Source organism: Pan paniscus, chromosome 8, assembly GCF_029289425.2.
Source record: "Pan paniscus chromosome 8, NHGRI_mPanPan1-v2.0_pri, whole genome shotgun sequence".
NCBI classification, from domain to species: Eukaryota; Metazoa; Chordata; class Mammalia; order Primates; family Hominidae; genus Pan; species Pan paniscus.
This window is the reverse complement of record NC_073257.2, coordinates 104,565,054-104,581,062: the sequence shown is the minus strand read 5'-3', so window position 1 is coordinate 104,581,062 and position 16,009 is coordinate 104,565,054. Positions and strand designations below refer to the sequence as shown.

At 39.6% G+C, this 16,009-nt stretch overlaps 1 protein-coding gene across 7 annotated transcripts in view; it reads left to right on the top strand.

Annotated features, from left to right (window-relative positions):
* Nucleotides 1-16,009, top strand: part of IDE (insulin degrading enzyme) — a 128,464-nt gene that overhangs the window by 34,565 nt on the left and 77,890 nt on the right. For all 7 annotated transcript variants that reach the window (XM_034931104.2, XM_008950689.6, XM_034931105.4 and 4 more), the window contains 3 exons: nt 8,410-8,594; nt 11,162-11,369; nt 14,037-14,206. In XM_034931104.2, coding sequence (XP_034786995.1) covers nt 8,410-8,594; nt 11,162-11,369; nt 14,037-14,206 — 563 coding nt within the window. The remainder of the gene's footprint in view (nt 1-8,409; nt 8,595-11,161; nt 11,370-14,036; nt 14,207-16,009) is intronic.

The following is a 16,009-nucleotide window of genomic DNA, read 5'->3' as shown; positions in this document are numbered from 1 at the left end:
GAATAGTGTTGCTATGAACATATAAATGCATTTATTTGGGTTATTTATCTGTTACTAGCATTGTTAGGTCATAGTGTGAGCTTTAGTGTATAGTGCCAGTTTTTGAAAATGGTTGTACCCATACCAAATTGCATGTCTATAGCAGTGTGTGAGAGTTTGTTAACTTCTCTAACACTTGGTATTTGCCCTCTTTTTCTTTTTAGCCATTCTGGTAAATACATAGTAGTATCTCAGAAAATCTTCTGTTGGGAAAGTTAGTTGCAAATTTGGGACCTCCTGGGACTTTAATCTGTCACACCAACTTCATGCCACCACTGAAGCCTCAATGATACCTCTTCATCCAGTAGAGTCCCTTTGCTTAGGGCAAGCATGATCTTCAATCTGCACTCAGAATTAGCAGATATTCCCAGAGAAGAAAATGAATGATGATTATCAGCTCACCTCAGAGGTTGCTCACCTTTCTGGAACTAGTTTATCCAATCCTTGTTGCTTGCACAACTTTCCAACATCTTTGCAAATATGATTTTTGTAATTTATCATGGCCTTTTCTAGTTGTTGAAGCTGAATTAGTTTGCCATGAGCTGCTATATCCTACCCAGAAGTGGAAGTTGTCAGTAGGTTCTTGGGATTTTCTATATACATAATCATATTGCTTGAGAATCATGTTAATTTTTTTCCTCTTTCCTTTCCCATCTCTATGTGTTTTGTTTCTTTTTCTTGGTTTATTTGGACTGGTTAGAACTACCAATACAATGTTGAAATAGAAGAAGTGTTAGTGGCATCGTGTTGGTGGGGGAGGGCGGGAGATTGTTTACATTAATTGTAATGTAAACTATTGAGTATACCATTGAATATGATAATTACCATAGTTTCTATGATATTCTTTTTAAAATGGAGAAATTTAATTCCAGTTTGCTGACTTTAAAAAAATATGTGAATGGTTGTTGAATTTAAGTACTTTTCTGCAGCTACCAAGATGATTATGATTTTCTTCTCTTTTTTCTGATTATATGGTTTAATGTATACTTTTAAAAAATAGTATACTTAAACCCATTCATGTCTACTGTAGTACTTGTTTTTATGTTTCCTTTCATGCATAAGTCAGTTCTGTACATATACTCTCCCGCTTTAAACCTGTTATACATTTAATCCTGCCATGTATTATGGTTCTTAGCTAAGGGATTCCTTTGGTAGATTAGAAGCATTGCAGACTCCCCCTACTACCTGTGTTTTATATGCAGAAGAAGGAGTAAAAAACTGAAAACTTTCCTTGGAGCATTTATTTTGACCTAGTTTAATTTTTGTTTCCTGGCTTTTGTTATTTGGGATTGTAAGGGAAGAAGAATGGGGTTAGGGAAGGACTGTGAGGGTGATAAACAGGAGCTGGAGAATAAACCAGTGTATGATTTCCTTCAGCACCACCTCTGTCCCTCCCCTTCCCACGCTTCCTCTTTCTCTGTAGTTCCAGCTTTACCACAATCAGCTTGCCCTTGGGCAAGTCACTTAACCACTTATCTTTTTTTTTTTTTTTCTTTTTGGTTATACTTTAGTATGCAAGCACTGACTGAGCTTTTGTTTCTCATTTGGAGTTGAAGAGGATGACTGCAAACAGCTGTTACGACCCACCACTTAAGGAGAATGGAAAGATTAAATGAACAGTTTATAAAGCCTATGACACTTTAAAAAAATGAGAGTGATTGTTAGGATTAGATTTGTACAATGGTATTCTATCTTTTTTTTTTTTTTTTGAAATGGTGTCTCGCTCTGTCACCCAGGCTGGAGTGCAGTGGCGCAATCTTGGCTCACTGCAACTTCCGCTTTCTGAGTTCAAGTGATTCTCCTGCCTCAGCCTCCCAAGTAGCTGGGATTACAGGCATGCGCCATCATGCTTGGCTAATTTTTGTATTTTCAGTAGAGACAGGGTTTCACCATGTTGGCCAGGCTGGTCTCAAACTCTTGACCTCAGGTGATCCGCCCACCTCGGCCTCCCAAAGTGTTGGGATTGCAGGCGTGACCCACGGCACCCGGCCTATATCTTACATTTCCTAACAGCCCTGAAAACTCCATGTGGAAGAAGGATACTTGTGAAACACCCTTGGTACCCAAACTACAAGAAACTTTCTATAGTTACCTCTGTGGCACAAGGTCTAAAACAGAGGTTTTATTCACTTGCTTAAACTTTATAACGTTTCTATAAAGTGTTCTGTGTTAAGCTTGTCACTTTTGGAATGAACAACCATTGATAGGCATGCATCAAACTAAAACAACATTTGCAAAAGCACTTCTCTCTAGAATGATACTGCTTTAGAATTTCTTTAAATTGCAACCACCCTACTTCATTTAAGGGTTTATTTGTTGATCATAAACTCCTTTCCAGAGGGCCAGGACATAGAGTTACGATAGCTGATATTCTGCCTGGCACAAAGGCAAAACATCAGGGGTGAATAAGTTTAACAGGATTTTATTTTGTACCCAACTTTATGATCTAGCTGGTGTATGAAGTTAGGTGTACCTGTTCCTATAACTGAAGAGCTTTGGGTAGGTGGTTCCCTAAGACATGTTGTTATTTTTTAGTTCATGTATTATTAATAGTACTTGGGGTATATGGTCTTAAGCATTAATATGTTGAGGCATCCTTGGGCTCATACCACCACTATCTTGTCACCCTCTGCTTATTTACCTCTACCTTCTGCAAGGAACTGGGAATGTTATGTGGTGTGGTTTTGATTCCATGCCTTTTCTCTCTGGGCTCCTCCTCCACATGCATGAGTGCTATAGGCCTTGACTTCCACCTATGGTTTTGGGAGTGGGTGGATGGATTCCACAGAAGGGAGGTTTTGGTTTGTAATTCACTATTAACGTGATCACTCACCTGTTCAGGTTTATAGGTCATTATTTCTAAATCAGGTCTGACTTTAAATTTGTGAGAGACCAATGGAGGTGAGTAGGAAGCAAAAAGCAAAGTAAAATTTCCCAATCTGCTACTATATTGATCATGAAACACTTTAAAGAGAGATGAGAAAGACTGAAAGGTCACCTGAATAAAAGATTCTTTGCAGAGTAAAATTTACTCTTGGTGTGGAATTTGGAAATGACCTTATATTTGGGGATTTGTTTTTGCAAACCTGAAATTTAGGCCTTTACATGTCTTAGTCCATGATCTTGACCTGGAGTTCCTGTTGTAGTTCATTAGCACCACGCTTCTTGTTTTTCCACTGTATTCCTCATGCTTTTTCCTCATTGTCAGGCTTCGCTCACGAATTCCCTTCTACTTTGATTGATTGTCCCCTTGCCTTTTATTTGGTGTGCTTCTACTCCCCCTCCTAGACAGGGTTACTCCCATAGTGCCCCAGGGACAGTTTTGTCACCACACTTAAAAGATAATGACCTGGGCTGGGTGTAGTGTCTCATGCCTGTAATCCCAGCACTTTGGGAGGCCAAGGCGGCAGTCTCTTGCGCCCAGGAGTTTGAAAGACCAGCCCGGACAACATGGCAAAACCCCATCTCTACAAAAAAATTACCTAGAGACTAGGCACGGTGGGCCATGCCTGTAGTCCCAGAACTTTGGGAGGCCAAGGCAGGTGGATTGCTTGAAGCCAGGAGTTCGAGACCAGTCTGGCCAGCATGGCGAAACCCTGTCTATAAAACAAAACAAAAAATTAGCTGGGTACGGTGGTGAGTGCCTATAGATAGTCCCAGCTACTGGGGAGGCTGAGGTGGGAGGATCACCTGAGCCTGGGATGTTGACGCTATAGTGAACCAAGATTGTGCCTGGGTGACAGAGTGAAACCTTGTCTCAAAAAGTAGAAAAAAAAGATAATGACCTGTTTTTATATCTGACTTCATCACTAGTCTAGGTTCCTTCAAAACAAGGGCTCTGGTGTACTCATTTTTGTAACCATTTGCATAGTGTGATGCCTGGACCTTAATAGACTTCCTTAAGTGTTTGTTTGGATGTGGAGGGGAGGCTGGACACAGGACTGGGAGTTAAGACTGAGTTTGATTATAACTTTTTGTTGTATGATCTTGGGCAACTGATTTATTAAACTCCTTGAGGTTCAGTTTCCTTGTATGCAAGATGAGGGGATCTAGCCCACCTGGGGATCTTGTTAAAATGCAGATTATGGCTCAGTAGGTCTCTGGTGGGTTCTGATATTTTGCATTTTTAACAAGCTCCCAGGAGAAGCCAGTGTAGCCAGTCCATGAACTGCAAAGGACTAGATAACATCTAGTGGCTCTTCCAGCTTTTATCTTCTGTGATTATAGTCATTGTTTTAAATTCTAAGCAAAATGACAAAATATATGTTGTAATTACTAAATATCTCTCCAGTTTATCAGAGTGCTGAAAAGACAGTTCTGTGCCTTATGAAGTTTCCAGTGTATGACAATGTCCCTAGAATTGAAAGTAATTTTATTGCTCCTAAAATTTTAACTTTAACAAGTTAAAAATATAAATGTCTGGGAAAGCATTTGAGTTAACACTAGCTCGTCATCTAAATTGTCAGTATGTTTGCTTATTGGAGAACATTTGCCATAAATAAAATTACTCTTGAAGGCTTTATGCTAATGATCTGAAGTAGATAGACAGGTGATCTTATGAGTATAAATACAGAGACAGGCAAGCTGTTGATGAATTCATCATCAGAGGAGGAAGAGTTCCCAGTCATTGTCTTCACTTCTCCAGAAGGTGAGAATCAAATCGTTGTAGGAAGTGTTTATAGATATGCTATAGGTAAACCCAGACTTTGTATTGAATAGGATTGCCAGGAATAGGTTTTGTTTGAAAATGTTGCTACTATTTCTTTTGGGTTTTACTTCCTCAAGAAGTCATGATATTTGATTAGGGAGTATTGCCACCTTGGAAATTTTTAGCTTTTCTTGATCCTTTGTACACTAGTAGTTGGACTAATTTTTATGTGTGACTTGTAGAATAAATCTATCTCTTTATTCTCAACCATATCAGGAATATTAATCCAGCACAACTTCAGCGTCCAAATAAGTTATATCCATGGCTGTGATGGATTCTGATCATTTGTAAATAGTTCTTACTGGGCTGGAACTGTTCTGTCTACCTACATCCTACTCTGTGTTTTACAATTAAAATTTTTTTTGTCTAAAAAAATTAAAATCCAGATAAGGGAAGTTGAAACCCTGAAAAAAAGTACAGAGTGTAGCTTATAGTTGAGGTGGTTATCTTTATATAGAGTTTTTAACCTCCCACATAGTAAGTTAATTTATACTTCCAAAGTGAGCTATATTTCATCTCCCCTCTACACAGTTGTGGTTTGGACAGAAATTTTAGACCATCATCATCATCATCATTATTACATTTTAATCATTTGTAATTTTTGGTTACCTAAGTCAAACTCACTAGGTCAAGCACCACAGAGGAAATTGAGTATAACTATCACCAGAAGACCAACCCCTTTTCTCCCTGGAGTAGATTCTTGCCTGGGGTAAGTTCAGGCATTCTCTTTGGTACACACGGAGGTTCTTATTAACACTGCCGTTTTAACACTGCCCTTCTTGCTGGGTGTCTTAATGGAGGCTGCCTTGTGGCTTATTTAGTGTTATGTCGCTGCTAAGTTGGATTCATTTTTAAAAATAGTTTATATTGAACTCAAATTAATGTTTTTGAAACAAACTGTGTACACACTGAAGGCATTTGCTGCAGTCTAAACGGATTGTCCTTTGCCAAATGTCTTAACCAGAACTGTTTTTTTTTTTTTTCTTTTGAGATGGAGTCTCGCTCTGTTGCGCCCAGGCTGGAGTGCAGTGGCATGATCTTGGCTCACTGCAGCCTCTGCCTCCCGGGTTCAAGCAATTCTGCTGCCTCAGTCTCCCAAATAGCTGGGATTACAGGCACCCGCCACCATGTCCAGCTAATTTCTTGTATTTTTAGTAAAGATGGGGTTTCACCATATTGACCAGGCTGGTCTTGAACTCCTGACCTCAGGTGATCTGCCCGCCTCAGTCTCCCGAAGTGCTAGGATTACAGGCGTGAGTCACTGTGCCTGGCCTAGGACTGTTATCTGAGGTTCCTTGTACCCCTCTTTAGAGTCTAAAATAGACCATTTCCTGTCACCCTGAGAATTATTACTATTTTACCACAAACACCATTTTTTAGACTTGGCACTCAGATATTTTCATCGTTCTTTGACATTGAATTTTAGTGGCTTATGGCTAATGAGAAAGAAAATAATTTTTTTTTTTTCTTTGAGACGGGATCTCACTCTGTCGCCAGGCTGGAGTGCAGTGGCTTGACCTCAGCTCACTGCAACCTTTGCCTCCCGGGTTGAAGCGATTCTCTTGCCTCAGCCTCCCAGGTAGCTGGGACTACAGGTGCACGCCACCACACCCATCTAATTTTTGTATTTTTAGTAGAGACAGGGTTTCACCATGTTGGCCAGGATGATCTTGATCTCCTGACCTTGTGATCCGCCCGTCTCAGCCTCCCAAAGTGCTGGGATTACAGGCGCGAGCCACCGTGCCTGGCTGAAAATAATTGTTAATAATGGCTTTTCAGTTTCAAGTTGCTTTTGAATTTTCCAACAGTGACCTACTAACATAGCCCCAATATGTTAGTATTATATTTTATGCTTTGTTTTTCAAGAAATGATTTTTACTATAAATAGGAGACCATTAGCACTATCTGTTGTAAAGTACTATGTGATTTTTAAAACCAGTATTATACATTTAGTGTGATGTGTTGATCTTTAAAATTCCGTATCTCCTCTCCTCTAAAGAAGATCTATCAGCACTGTAAGAGAGGGCGAGAGAAAAAAAAAAAGATCTAGGGGATCTAGGGGACAGTCTTAGTAGCAACAAACCCCTTTGATTTATCAATTGTTATGCAGATTGGAAGAATAGTTATAGGTGATTTCAGAGAGGAAAATATAATGGTGAAAGCAAACTAGATTTTTTTTCCTCTCTCAATCTCTAGAGATTTTAACACAGAAAAAACTTATCTAAAATAATTGTATGCCTATTTCTTCCCCCTCTTACTTACCTTTAAATCTAGCTGTCAGTCTTTAAGGAACAGTCAGATCTGTTTAGTTTTGTCTTGTAGGTAAGAAGCAGATGTGCTCATAGAGGGTTATTTTTCCTCTGTAGTTTCAGATATGTTTTTGGCTTTACTTAATTATATACTGGCAGTATATTAACCTGCCAGTAGTAGCAGTTTCATTTTTTTTTTTTTTTGGTCTATTAAGCAATCTCCAGTATAGACAAAAGTTACATCTACCCTACTCTCAAAAAACATGCGTACCCCAGACTCTGGAAAGTCCCTTCACTGCACTAATTCCAACCAACATCCCTACACGATTCTGTGTACTGATAGTCCTTTCCCATCACTGTAATCTAGCCTTTATAGAGAAGAAAGAAGACTGTCAGAGGAAGCCCTTTGTAAGAGAATTTTTCTGACATCTCTGTTAAGATTGCCAGACTTTTCCTGCTCTGGCATTCAGCTCTTCAGCAGGTTACAAAAATACTTGGGGTCCTTCCAACTTTTTGTTTGTTTGTTTTATGTCCTTGTTATTGCTGCCGTCATAGGACAGCACCGGTCTCTTATTTTATATTAGAACTTTACAGGATTGTTCTTCATTGGGGGTTGTTCCCTATGTTCTGAGCATGTGTATATCAGACCTGCGAGTTCCAGATCTACCCTATCTTTCAATATCATCAGTTTGAGCAGTGTTTGGGCTAACCCAGTAATAATTCTTACACAACATCTCACCTCACTTATTCTAGCAGATGCCTCTGAAATAGTGTGAAATAAAACTCTATTCTAGGTCGAGTGTAGTGGCTCACACTTGTAATCCTAGCACATTGGGAGGCTGAGGTGGACAGATGGCTTGAGCTTAGGAGTTCAAGACCAGCATGGGTAACAAGTTGAAACCTCATCTCTACAAAAAATACGAAAAATTAACTGGGTGTGGTGTTGAGTGCCTGTGGTCCCAGCTGCTTGGGGGGACTGAGACAGGAGGATGAGGTCCACTTGAGCCCAGGAGGTTGAGGCCTGCAGTGAGCCAAAATCACGCTACTGCATACAAGCCTCGGTGACAAACTGAGACCCTGTCTCAAAAAAACAAAAACAAAACCAGCAAAAAAACTCTATTCTAGTTCTGCATACAGGCCAACACATGGTCTAACCCACCCTATCTCAAATCCCTATCCATGTGCTCTTTCAGATACAAATATGGCTCCATGAAAACAATTTTGTTAGCATTTCTCAGAAAGAATGAGGGGTAAGAGGGAGGAAAGGAATGACTGCACCCTGTAGAGTGGCTATAAAAGGTTTCCTCCAGCATTTAAAAAAATCTGATGATGTATTATATGGGTTTACTTGACGTTATTGTTTGTCCTTAAATATAAAGTCACAAATCAACAATTAAAAATCTCTCTTTTCAGTTTCCAAAAAAAGACTTACAGCAAAATGAATAATCCAGCCATCAAGAGAATAGGAAATCACATTACCAAGTCTCCTGAAGACAAGCGAGAATATCGAGGGCTAGAGCTGGCCAATGGTATCAAAGTACTTCTTATCAGTGATCCCACCACGGATAAGTCATCAGCAGCACTTGATGTGCACATAGGTACAATTGAAAATTGTGAATTAAGCTTTGTTTTGTTTCATTGACCTAATGCTGACATTTATTAGAACTTTCCATACGTGTTTAAATACTCAATAGTTACCGGTTCCATGTACCTTATTTTATACCAGAACCCTCGTAAAGCTATTGGTAAACTGCAGTTGTTTCAGTCAAATAATCTTACATTTTCTAAGGACATCTTGTTAGGTTCCCACCTAAGGTGACCTAGCAGCAAAAATTCATTGCCATTCTTTACAGTAACAGTTATGATTTTTTTTTTACCGTGGTACATTTAATATAACATTCCTTTTTCTTTTTCTTTTTTTTTTTGAGACAGAGTTTACTCTGTCGCCAGGCTGGAGTGCAGTGGTGCAATCTCGGCTCACTGCAACCTCTGCCTCCTGGGTTCAAGCAATTCACCTGCCTCAGCCTCCTGAGTAGCTGGGACTACAGGCATGGGCCTCCATGCCCAGCTAATTTTTGTATTTTTATTAGAGGTGGGGTTTCACCATGTTGGCCAGGATGGTCTCGATCTCTTGACCTTGTGATCTGCCTGCCTTGGCCTCCCAAAGTGCTGGGATTACAGGCGTGAGCCACCGTGCCTGGCCTAATACCATATTTCATAGGTTCTTGTGTGCACATTTCTTTTTTCTTTTTTTTTTTTCTGAGTGGGAGTTTTGCTCTTGTTGCTCAGGCTGGAGTGCAATGGTGTGATCTCGGCTCACTGCAACCTCCACCTCCCGGGTTCAAGCAATTCTCCTACCTCAGCCTCCCAAGTAGCTGGGATTACAGGCGCGTGCCACCACGCCCGCCTAATTCTGTATTTTTAGTAGAGATGGGGTTTCTCCATGTTGGTCAGGCTGGTCTTGAACTCCTGACCTCAGGTTATCTGCCCGCCTCGGCCTCCCAAAGTGCAGGGATTACAGGCATGAGCCACTGCTCCCAGCCTTGTGTGCACATTTTTTTTTTTTTTTTGAGACGGAGTTTCACTGTTGTCGCCCGGGCTGGAGTGCAGTGGTGTGATCTGGGCTGACTGCAGCCTCCACCTCCCAGGTTCAAGCGATCTTCCTGCCTCACCCTCCTGAGTAGCTGGGATTACAGGCGTCCGCCACCATGCCCAGTTAATTTGGGTATTTTTAGTAGAGATGAGGTTTCACCACGGTGGCCAGGCTGGTCTCGAACTCCTGACCTCAGGTGATCCACCCGCCTCAGCCTCCCAAAGTGTTGGGATTACAGGCGAGAGCCACCATGCCCTGCCATGGGCACATTTCTTACACATTTAATGTTGCTTTAATCAGGTTGCTTCTTTTTTTTTTTTTCTCTGAGACAGAGTCTCACTCTGTTGCCCAGGCTGGAGTGCAGTGGTGCAATCTCCGCTCACTGCAGCCCCCACCTTCAAGGTTCAAGCAATTTTCCTACCTCAGCCTCCCTAGTAGCTGGGATTATAGGCGCCCGCCACCACACCCAGCTAATTTTTGTATTTTTATTAGAGACGAGGTTTTGCCATGTAGGCCAGGCTGATCTCAAACTCCCGACCTCAGATGATCTACCCACCTCGTCCTCCCAAAGTGCTGGGATTACAGGTGTGGGCCACTGTGCCCGGCCGAGTTGCTTTTTATGTATGTGTACAGTTAGTGGGACAGTGTTTCTTTTTGTCCTCTTTGAAAAGCTTTTAACTCAGTGTCATTTTAGAACTGAAGAAATAAGATAATATTGAACAAATAACTACTGCCTACCATAATGCTTTAGACTACCAGGGTGATTTGCATATGTCATCTAATTTGTACTCACACAGCCCTCTAAGATGGGTATATATTGAAGCGATTGAGTCAAGATAGGTACAGTATTGTGCTTACCGTTTCACAGCCAGTAGAGCTGGTAACCCCCAAAAGCATGCTGTTAACACTGTGCTGTATAGTCTCCTGCAATGAAATCATGACAAGAAAATTCTAGCTCTTGCTGGGTGTGGTGGCTCAAGCCTGTAATCCCAGCACTTTGGGAGGCCGAGGCTGGCGGATCACGAGGTCAGGAGATCGAGACCATCCTGGCTAACACGGTGAAACCCCGCCTCTAATAAAAATACAAAGAATTAGCTGGGCGCGGTGGTGGGCGCCTGTAGTCCCAGCTACTCGGGAGGCTGAGGCAGGAGAATGGCGTGAACCCAGGAGGCGGAGCTTGCAGTGAGCCAAGGTCTCGCCACTGCACTCCAGCCTGGGCGACAGAGCAAGACTCCGTCTCAAAAATAAATAAATAAATAAAAAGAAAATTTTACCTCTTAAAACTGTGAATCCAGCTCTTTCTTCCTCTCCGGCATGTGGGGAAACTAATGTTCAGAGACACTAAGTAACCTGCCTGAGATTACCAACTAATTAGCCTCAAGAGCAGGCACTAGAAACCAGTCTTCTGACTACTGATTTACTTTCTAAATAATATCATTTTAGGTAGCTTGTGCTTAACTTTCTCTGATTATATAGTTGGAGTTGTCATGCTAACAAGAACTACAAATCACCTGTACTTACTAACTTTCAGCATAGGACAATGATTTATTATATACGTGTTTTCTCTTTCAGGTTCATTGTCGGATCCTCCAAATATTGCTGGCTTAAGTCATTTTTGTGAACATATGCTTTTTTTGGGAACAAAGAAATACCCTAAAGAAAATGAATACAGCCAGTTTCTCAGTGAGCATGCAGGAAGTTCAAATGCCTTTACTAGTGGAGAGCATACCAATTACTATTTTGATGTTTCTCATGAACACCTAGAAGGTGCCCTAGACAGGTAATGCAGAATACCCTATGAATTATCCAACTTTGTGTACTTATCACATTAATAATAATAATTATTATTTCCACAGAGATGGCTTCATAATTTAACAAAAGGTATTTTAACCAGTGTTTTTCCCTGTGTTTTCTGAAAAAGAAAAAATGAGTGATGTCATATTTTAAATGAGCCTTCAGGCCTACAAAATATTTTATTGAGGTATAGAATCTTCAGCAGCCCTTTCCATTCTAACTGGTGTTACATATAAAGCATGTGATGAGGACTAACCTGTGATAATGTCATTGATCTCTTTTCAGACATACTTCTGTTCCAGAATGCTAAACCTTAAATATTCTCTCCTCATTCATTTCCTTGCTTCTCAAGGATGCTTAGTAGATACAGAACGTTTTGACCTGCTGTTTCAACCGTGGGGATATTTTGAAAGTGTTTTCTGGAGCAAGCTCCATTAGGCCAATTTAATTTCTTGGTCAACCGTGGGGATATTTTGAGTGTTTTCTGGAGCAAGCTCCATTAGGATGATTTAATTTCTTGGTCAATTTTTTTTTTTTTTTTTTTCAGACGGAGTTTCGCACTTGTTTCCCAGGCTGGAATGCAATGGTGCAGTCTTGGCTCACTGCAACCTTCGCCTCCCGGGTTCAAGCAATTCTTCTGCCTCAGCCTCCCGAGTAATTGGGATTACAGGCATGTGCCACCACGCCTGGCTAATTTTGTATTTTTAGTAGAGATGGGGTTTCACCATGTTGGTCAGGCTGGTCTCGAACTCCTGACTTCAGTTGATCCACCCACCTCAGCCTCCCAGAGTGCTGGGATTACAGGCATGAGCCACTGCGCCCAGCCTTGGTCAGCTTTTTTTTTTTTTTTTTTTTGGTCAATTTTTTATACAGCTAACAATTTCTAATTTTTTTGTTGCATCAGTGATTTGATTCATTATTTGACTCAAATAATGGACTACACTCTGGTAGTCCAAAGCATTATAGTAGGCAGTAGTTATTTGTTTATCCTTGGTGAATATTTATAGTTTTCTGTGATGCCAGGGTGTAATTCTGCAACTTTTTGGATCTATAATGAAATTTGGCAGTTTTAGTCACTGTCGGCTTTATTTGCTTACTTTTAATAATAGTTATTATATTATTGAAAAAACATTATCAAGGCAAGGTTATGGGTTTATGAGATGTGCTGGGCCAAAGTAGTCTGTTTCCTACTTATTCTATTTTATGTTTCAGTCTTTAGGCAGCAGCTTTGAGGTGTAATCATCGCTAATATGTATTCCCAGAAGACTTCCATTAATTAGTTCCCTGGGATCATACACTGAGTTTCATCTCTTGCTTTACAAATGCTGCAGCAGATGTTCATATAATAGATCTCTGTATGATGGGGGATGTCTGTTACTTGGCTCAAACTAAAAATCCACTTGTATAAGAGGATCATTTAAAAAACTTTATTATACTGTGTCATAACATGACCCTTTATCTGGGCCTATCCAGCTTTGGTATGTAGCTATTAGACATTTTTCCCAGCCTGGAAGTATTGAGGTGGGTAAAAGATGTTATGTGTCCAGAAATCATCTGTTTTCATACATCTTTGATTATAGACTCCAGATAGATAGAGTTTCCCCTTGTGGTATATGTAAAGTACTTAGCATAGTATCATATTTTCTTATGCACTTAAAGTAAATAACAAGTAATTATAATGGCTTCTGTGACAGCTGGACTGTGAGGCGTAGTAACTGAGATGTTTATGGACCCAAGAGTTCCTTAGGCCCACTGAATAAAGTAGTCCTATTCAGAGCCTCTGCTCTTAGCTTCATCTGAATCAAGTCTTATTCTATAAAATGGGATGTAAAGTTTCTTAAGAATTACTACAGGAATCATGAGTTAAATTCAACCTGATATAGAAGAGTTAATTTATTAGCTGTAGGTATCTTAAAGTTAGGTATTATTATTAAGGAATAGCCTCAAGAAAGGCATATTGGTTACTTATGTTAAAGTTACATACCATGTTATTTATTGAATCACTGCTTATTAAAATTTTATGGACTTTTTCTCTTATGATTTCATAAACGCCCATAATCATGGCTTAGTCAAACTATGTCATACCTCAGGTTTTTTACTGCATTATGTTTTTTCCTACTAATTCAAGTTTGTTTTTCTACATAAGAAGAAAGAAATATTCAAATTGAGCCTGTTAAAAGTAGGTCACTTGTTTGTCCTAAGGTGCCTGAGTCTAAGTGAAATTGCACCTAAAACTGTAAATTTAAGATTGGCCGAAAAACTATGACCTGCCTTTTTCTTTATTTCTCTTTTTTTTTTTTTTTGGAGCATTAGCCACATGTAACAAAGTTTTTATAGATGTACCAAATTAAAAATCTTAAATAGACTGCTGTTGTCCATAATCTGCCTTTTTTGGTGTTAATTTTTTAAATTTTCACTGTTTATCATCTCTGGGGTAGATCAACTCCTCTGCATTTACCTCTGTTCAATATTAGATTTTTCTTCCGTTACATAGCACTTATTTTATACTCCTTTTTTCTTAGTAGCAATGGTAGTTTTGTTTCTGATTCTGCAAAATTTACATTTCCTATCTAATAAGTTCCAAAAATCTTTCTAAAAGGCTATTGTTTTAAAATGACATCTTTCAAGTTTTAATTATGTTTCGTACCCTTAGGTTTGCACAGTTTTTTCTGTGCCCCTTGTTCGATGAAAGTTGCAAAGACAGAGAGGTGAATGCAGTTGATTCAGAACATGAGAAGAATGTGATGAATGATGCCTGGAGACTCTTTCAATTGGAAAAAGCTACAGGGAATCCTAAACACCCCTTCAGTAAATTTGGGACAGGTTTGTCAACAGCTGCTTTCCTTGACCTCATTTAAACCCATGGCCACTGCATAGTATTATATTTTATGTATATATAAAATATATTTATGTATATAACCCATGGCATATACAGTTCATGGCATATTTTACAATTCAGGATAGATTTCAAAATTCCACATTTCTACTTACATCCTGTTCAAATAGAGTTCTAAACGTTTAAGGAGCAGAGCAGTTAGAGTTGTGAATAGATATTAACCAGCATTCCATATGGAGAAGATAATAGATTCTTTTATTCCAAAGCCTACCTTCCAAAGTACTTTTTTTTGTAAAGGCTCACTATAGTATTGTTGAATCCACTTGTCCTCATTGCCTCCACTTCTGCTAATCCAGATGCATAGCGTCTGCTATGGGGTTAGCTCTGTGGGAGATAGGACACTGTAGAAGACACACAAGATCCCAGCTCTTAAAGTGCTACAATCTCCTAGAGGGAGATAAGAAATGGGGATAACAGGAAGTAGAATAAGATAAACGTGGAGACTCTTGACTTTATAATTGTACCTTTTTCTTCAATTTTTCATTAAAAAGTACTTGTTTAAATATTTAAACAGTACAAAAGCATTTAGAGTAAAAATAAAAGCAGAAACACAAAGTCTGTCTATTCTTTATCTATTCCTGCCAGTCGTACTCACCAGAGGTAATCATTGTTAACAGATTGCTATACTTTTAAAATACTGTTTTGGGTATTATAAAAGTACATAAGAATAAGGATAATATATTATTTAATGTACTTAGAAATTTATGCTTAAAAATTCACTTCTCTATTATGAGAACATGCTTATTTTATAAATTAGTTTTGGGAACTTTTTAAAACCATAAAGACAACTTTCTTTAAGTTTGGATATCATCCTAATATATCCAACAGCAGTCAGAGAAATTAGCATAGCTTTACAGAATTAGGAGTTTTCAAAAATTATACTTTGAAGCAGTGATATTATATTCTTTAGAACCGTGGTACTTGGCACTCAATATTAACATAATTGCCAAGATGAATAGTGTGGTTCTTAGAATGTCTACATAATGCTGAATTTTTAAAAAAGTGATTTTTGTGGAGAACATCAGTATACATGGTATGTCAAGAATGGAATGTGAGTTTTAAAAAACAAATATCAGGCCAGGCATGGTGGCTCATGCCTGTAACTGCAACACTTTGGAAGACCAAGGTGGGAGGATTTCTTGAGTTCAGGAGTTTGAGACCAGCCTGGGCAACATAGTGAGACACTATCTCTACAAGAAAATAAAATAATTAGCCAGGCATGGTGGTGTGTGCCTGTAGTCCAAGCTACCTGGGAGGCTGAGGATGGCTTGAGCCAGTGAGTTCAACTGCAGTGAGCCACAATTGAGTCACTGCACTCCAGCCTGGGTGATAGTAAGACCCTGTCTCAAAAAAAAAAACAACAACTTTTTTTTTGTTTTTTCAAAAGCATTACATTCAAATGGTTATTTATTTATTTATTTATTTATTTATTTATTGAGACAGAGTCTGGCTCTTGTCACCCAGGCTGGAATGCAGTGGCCTGATCTCAGCTCGCTACAACCTCTGCCTCCTAGGTTCCAGCAATTCTCCTGCCTCAGCCTCCTGAGTACCTGGGATTACAGGCGCCCGCCACCATGCCCGGCTAATTTGTGTACTTTTAGTAGAGGCGGGGTTTCTCCATGTTGGTCAGGCTGGTCTCAAAATCCTGATCTCAGGTGATCCGCCTGCCTCGGCCTTCCAAAGTGCTGGGATTACAGGCGTGAGCCACTGCGCTTGGCGATTATTTAAAG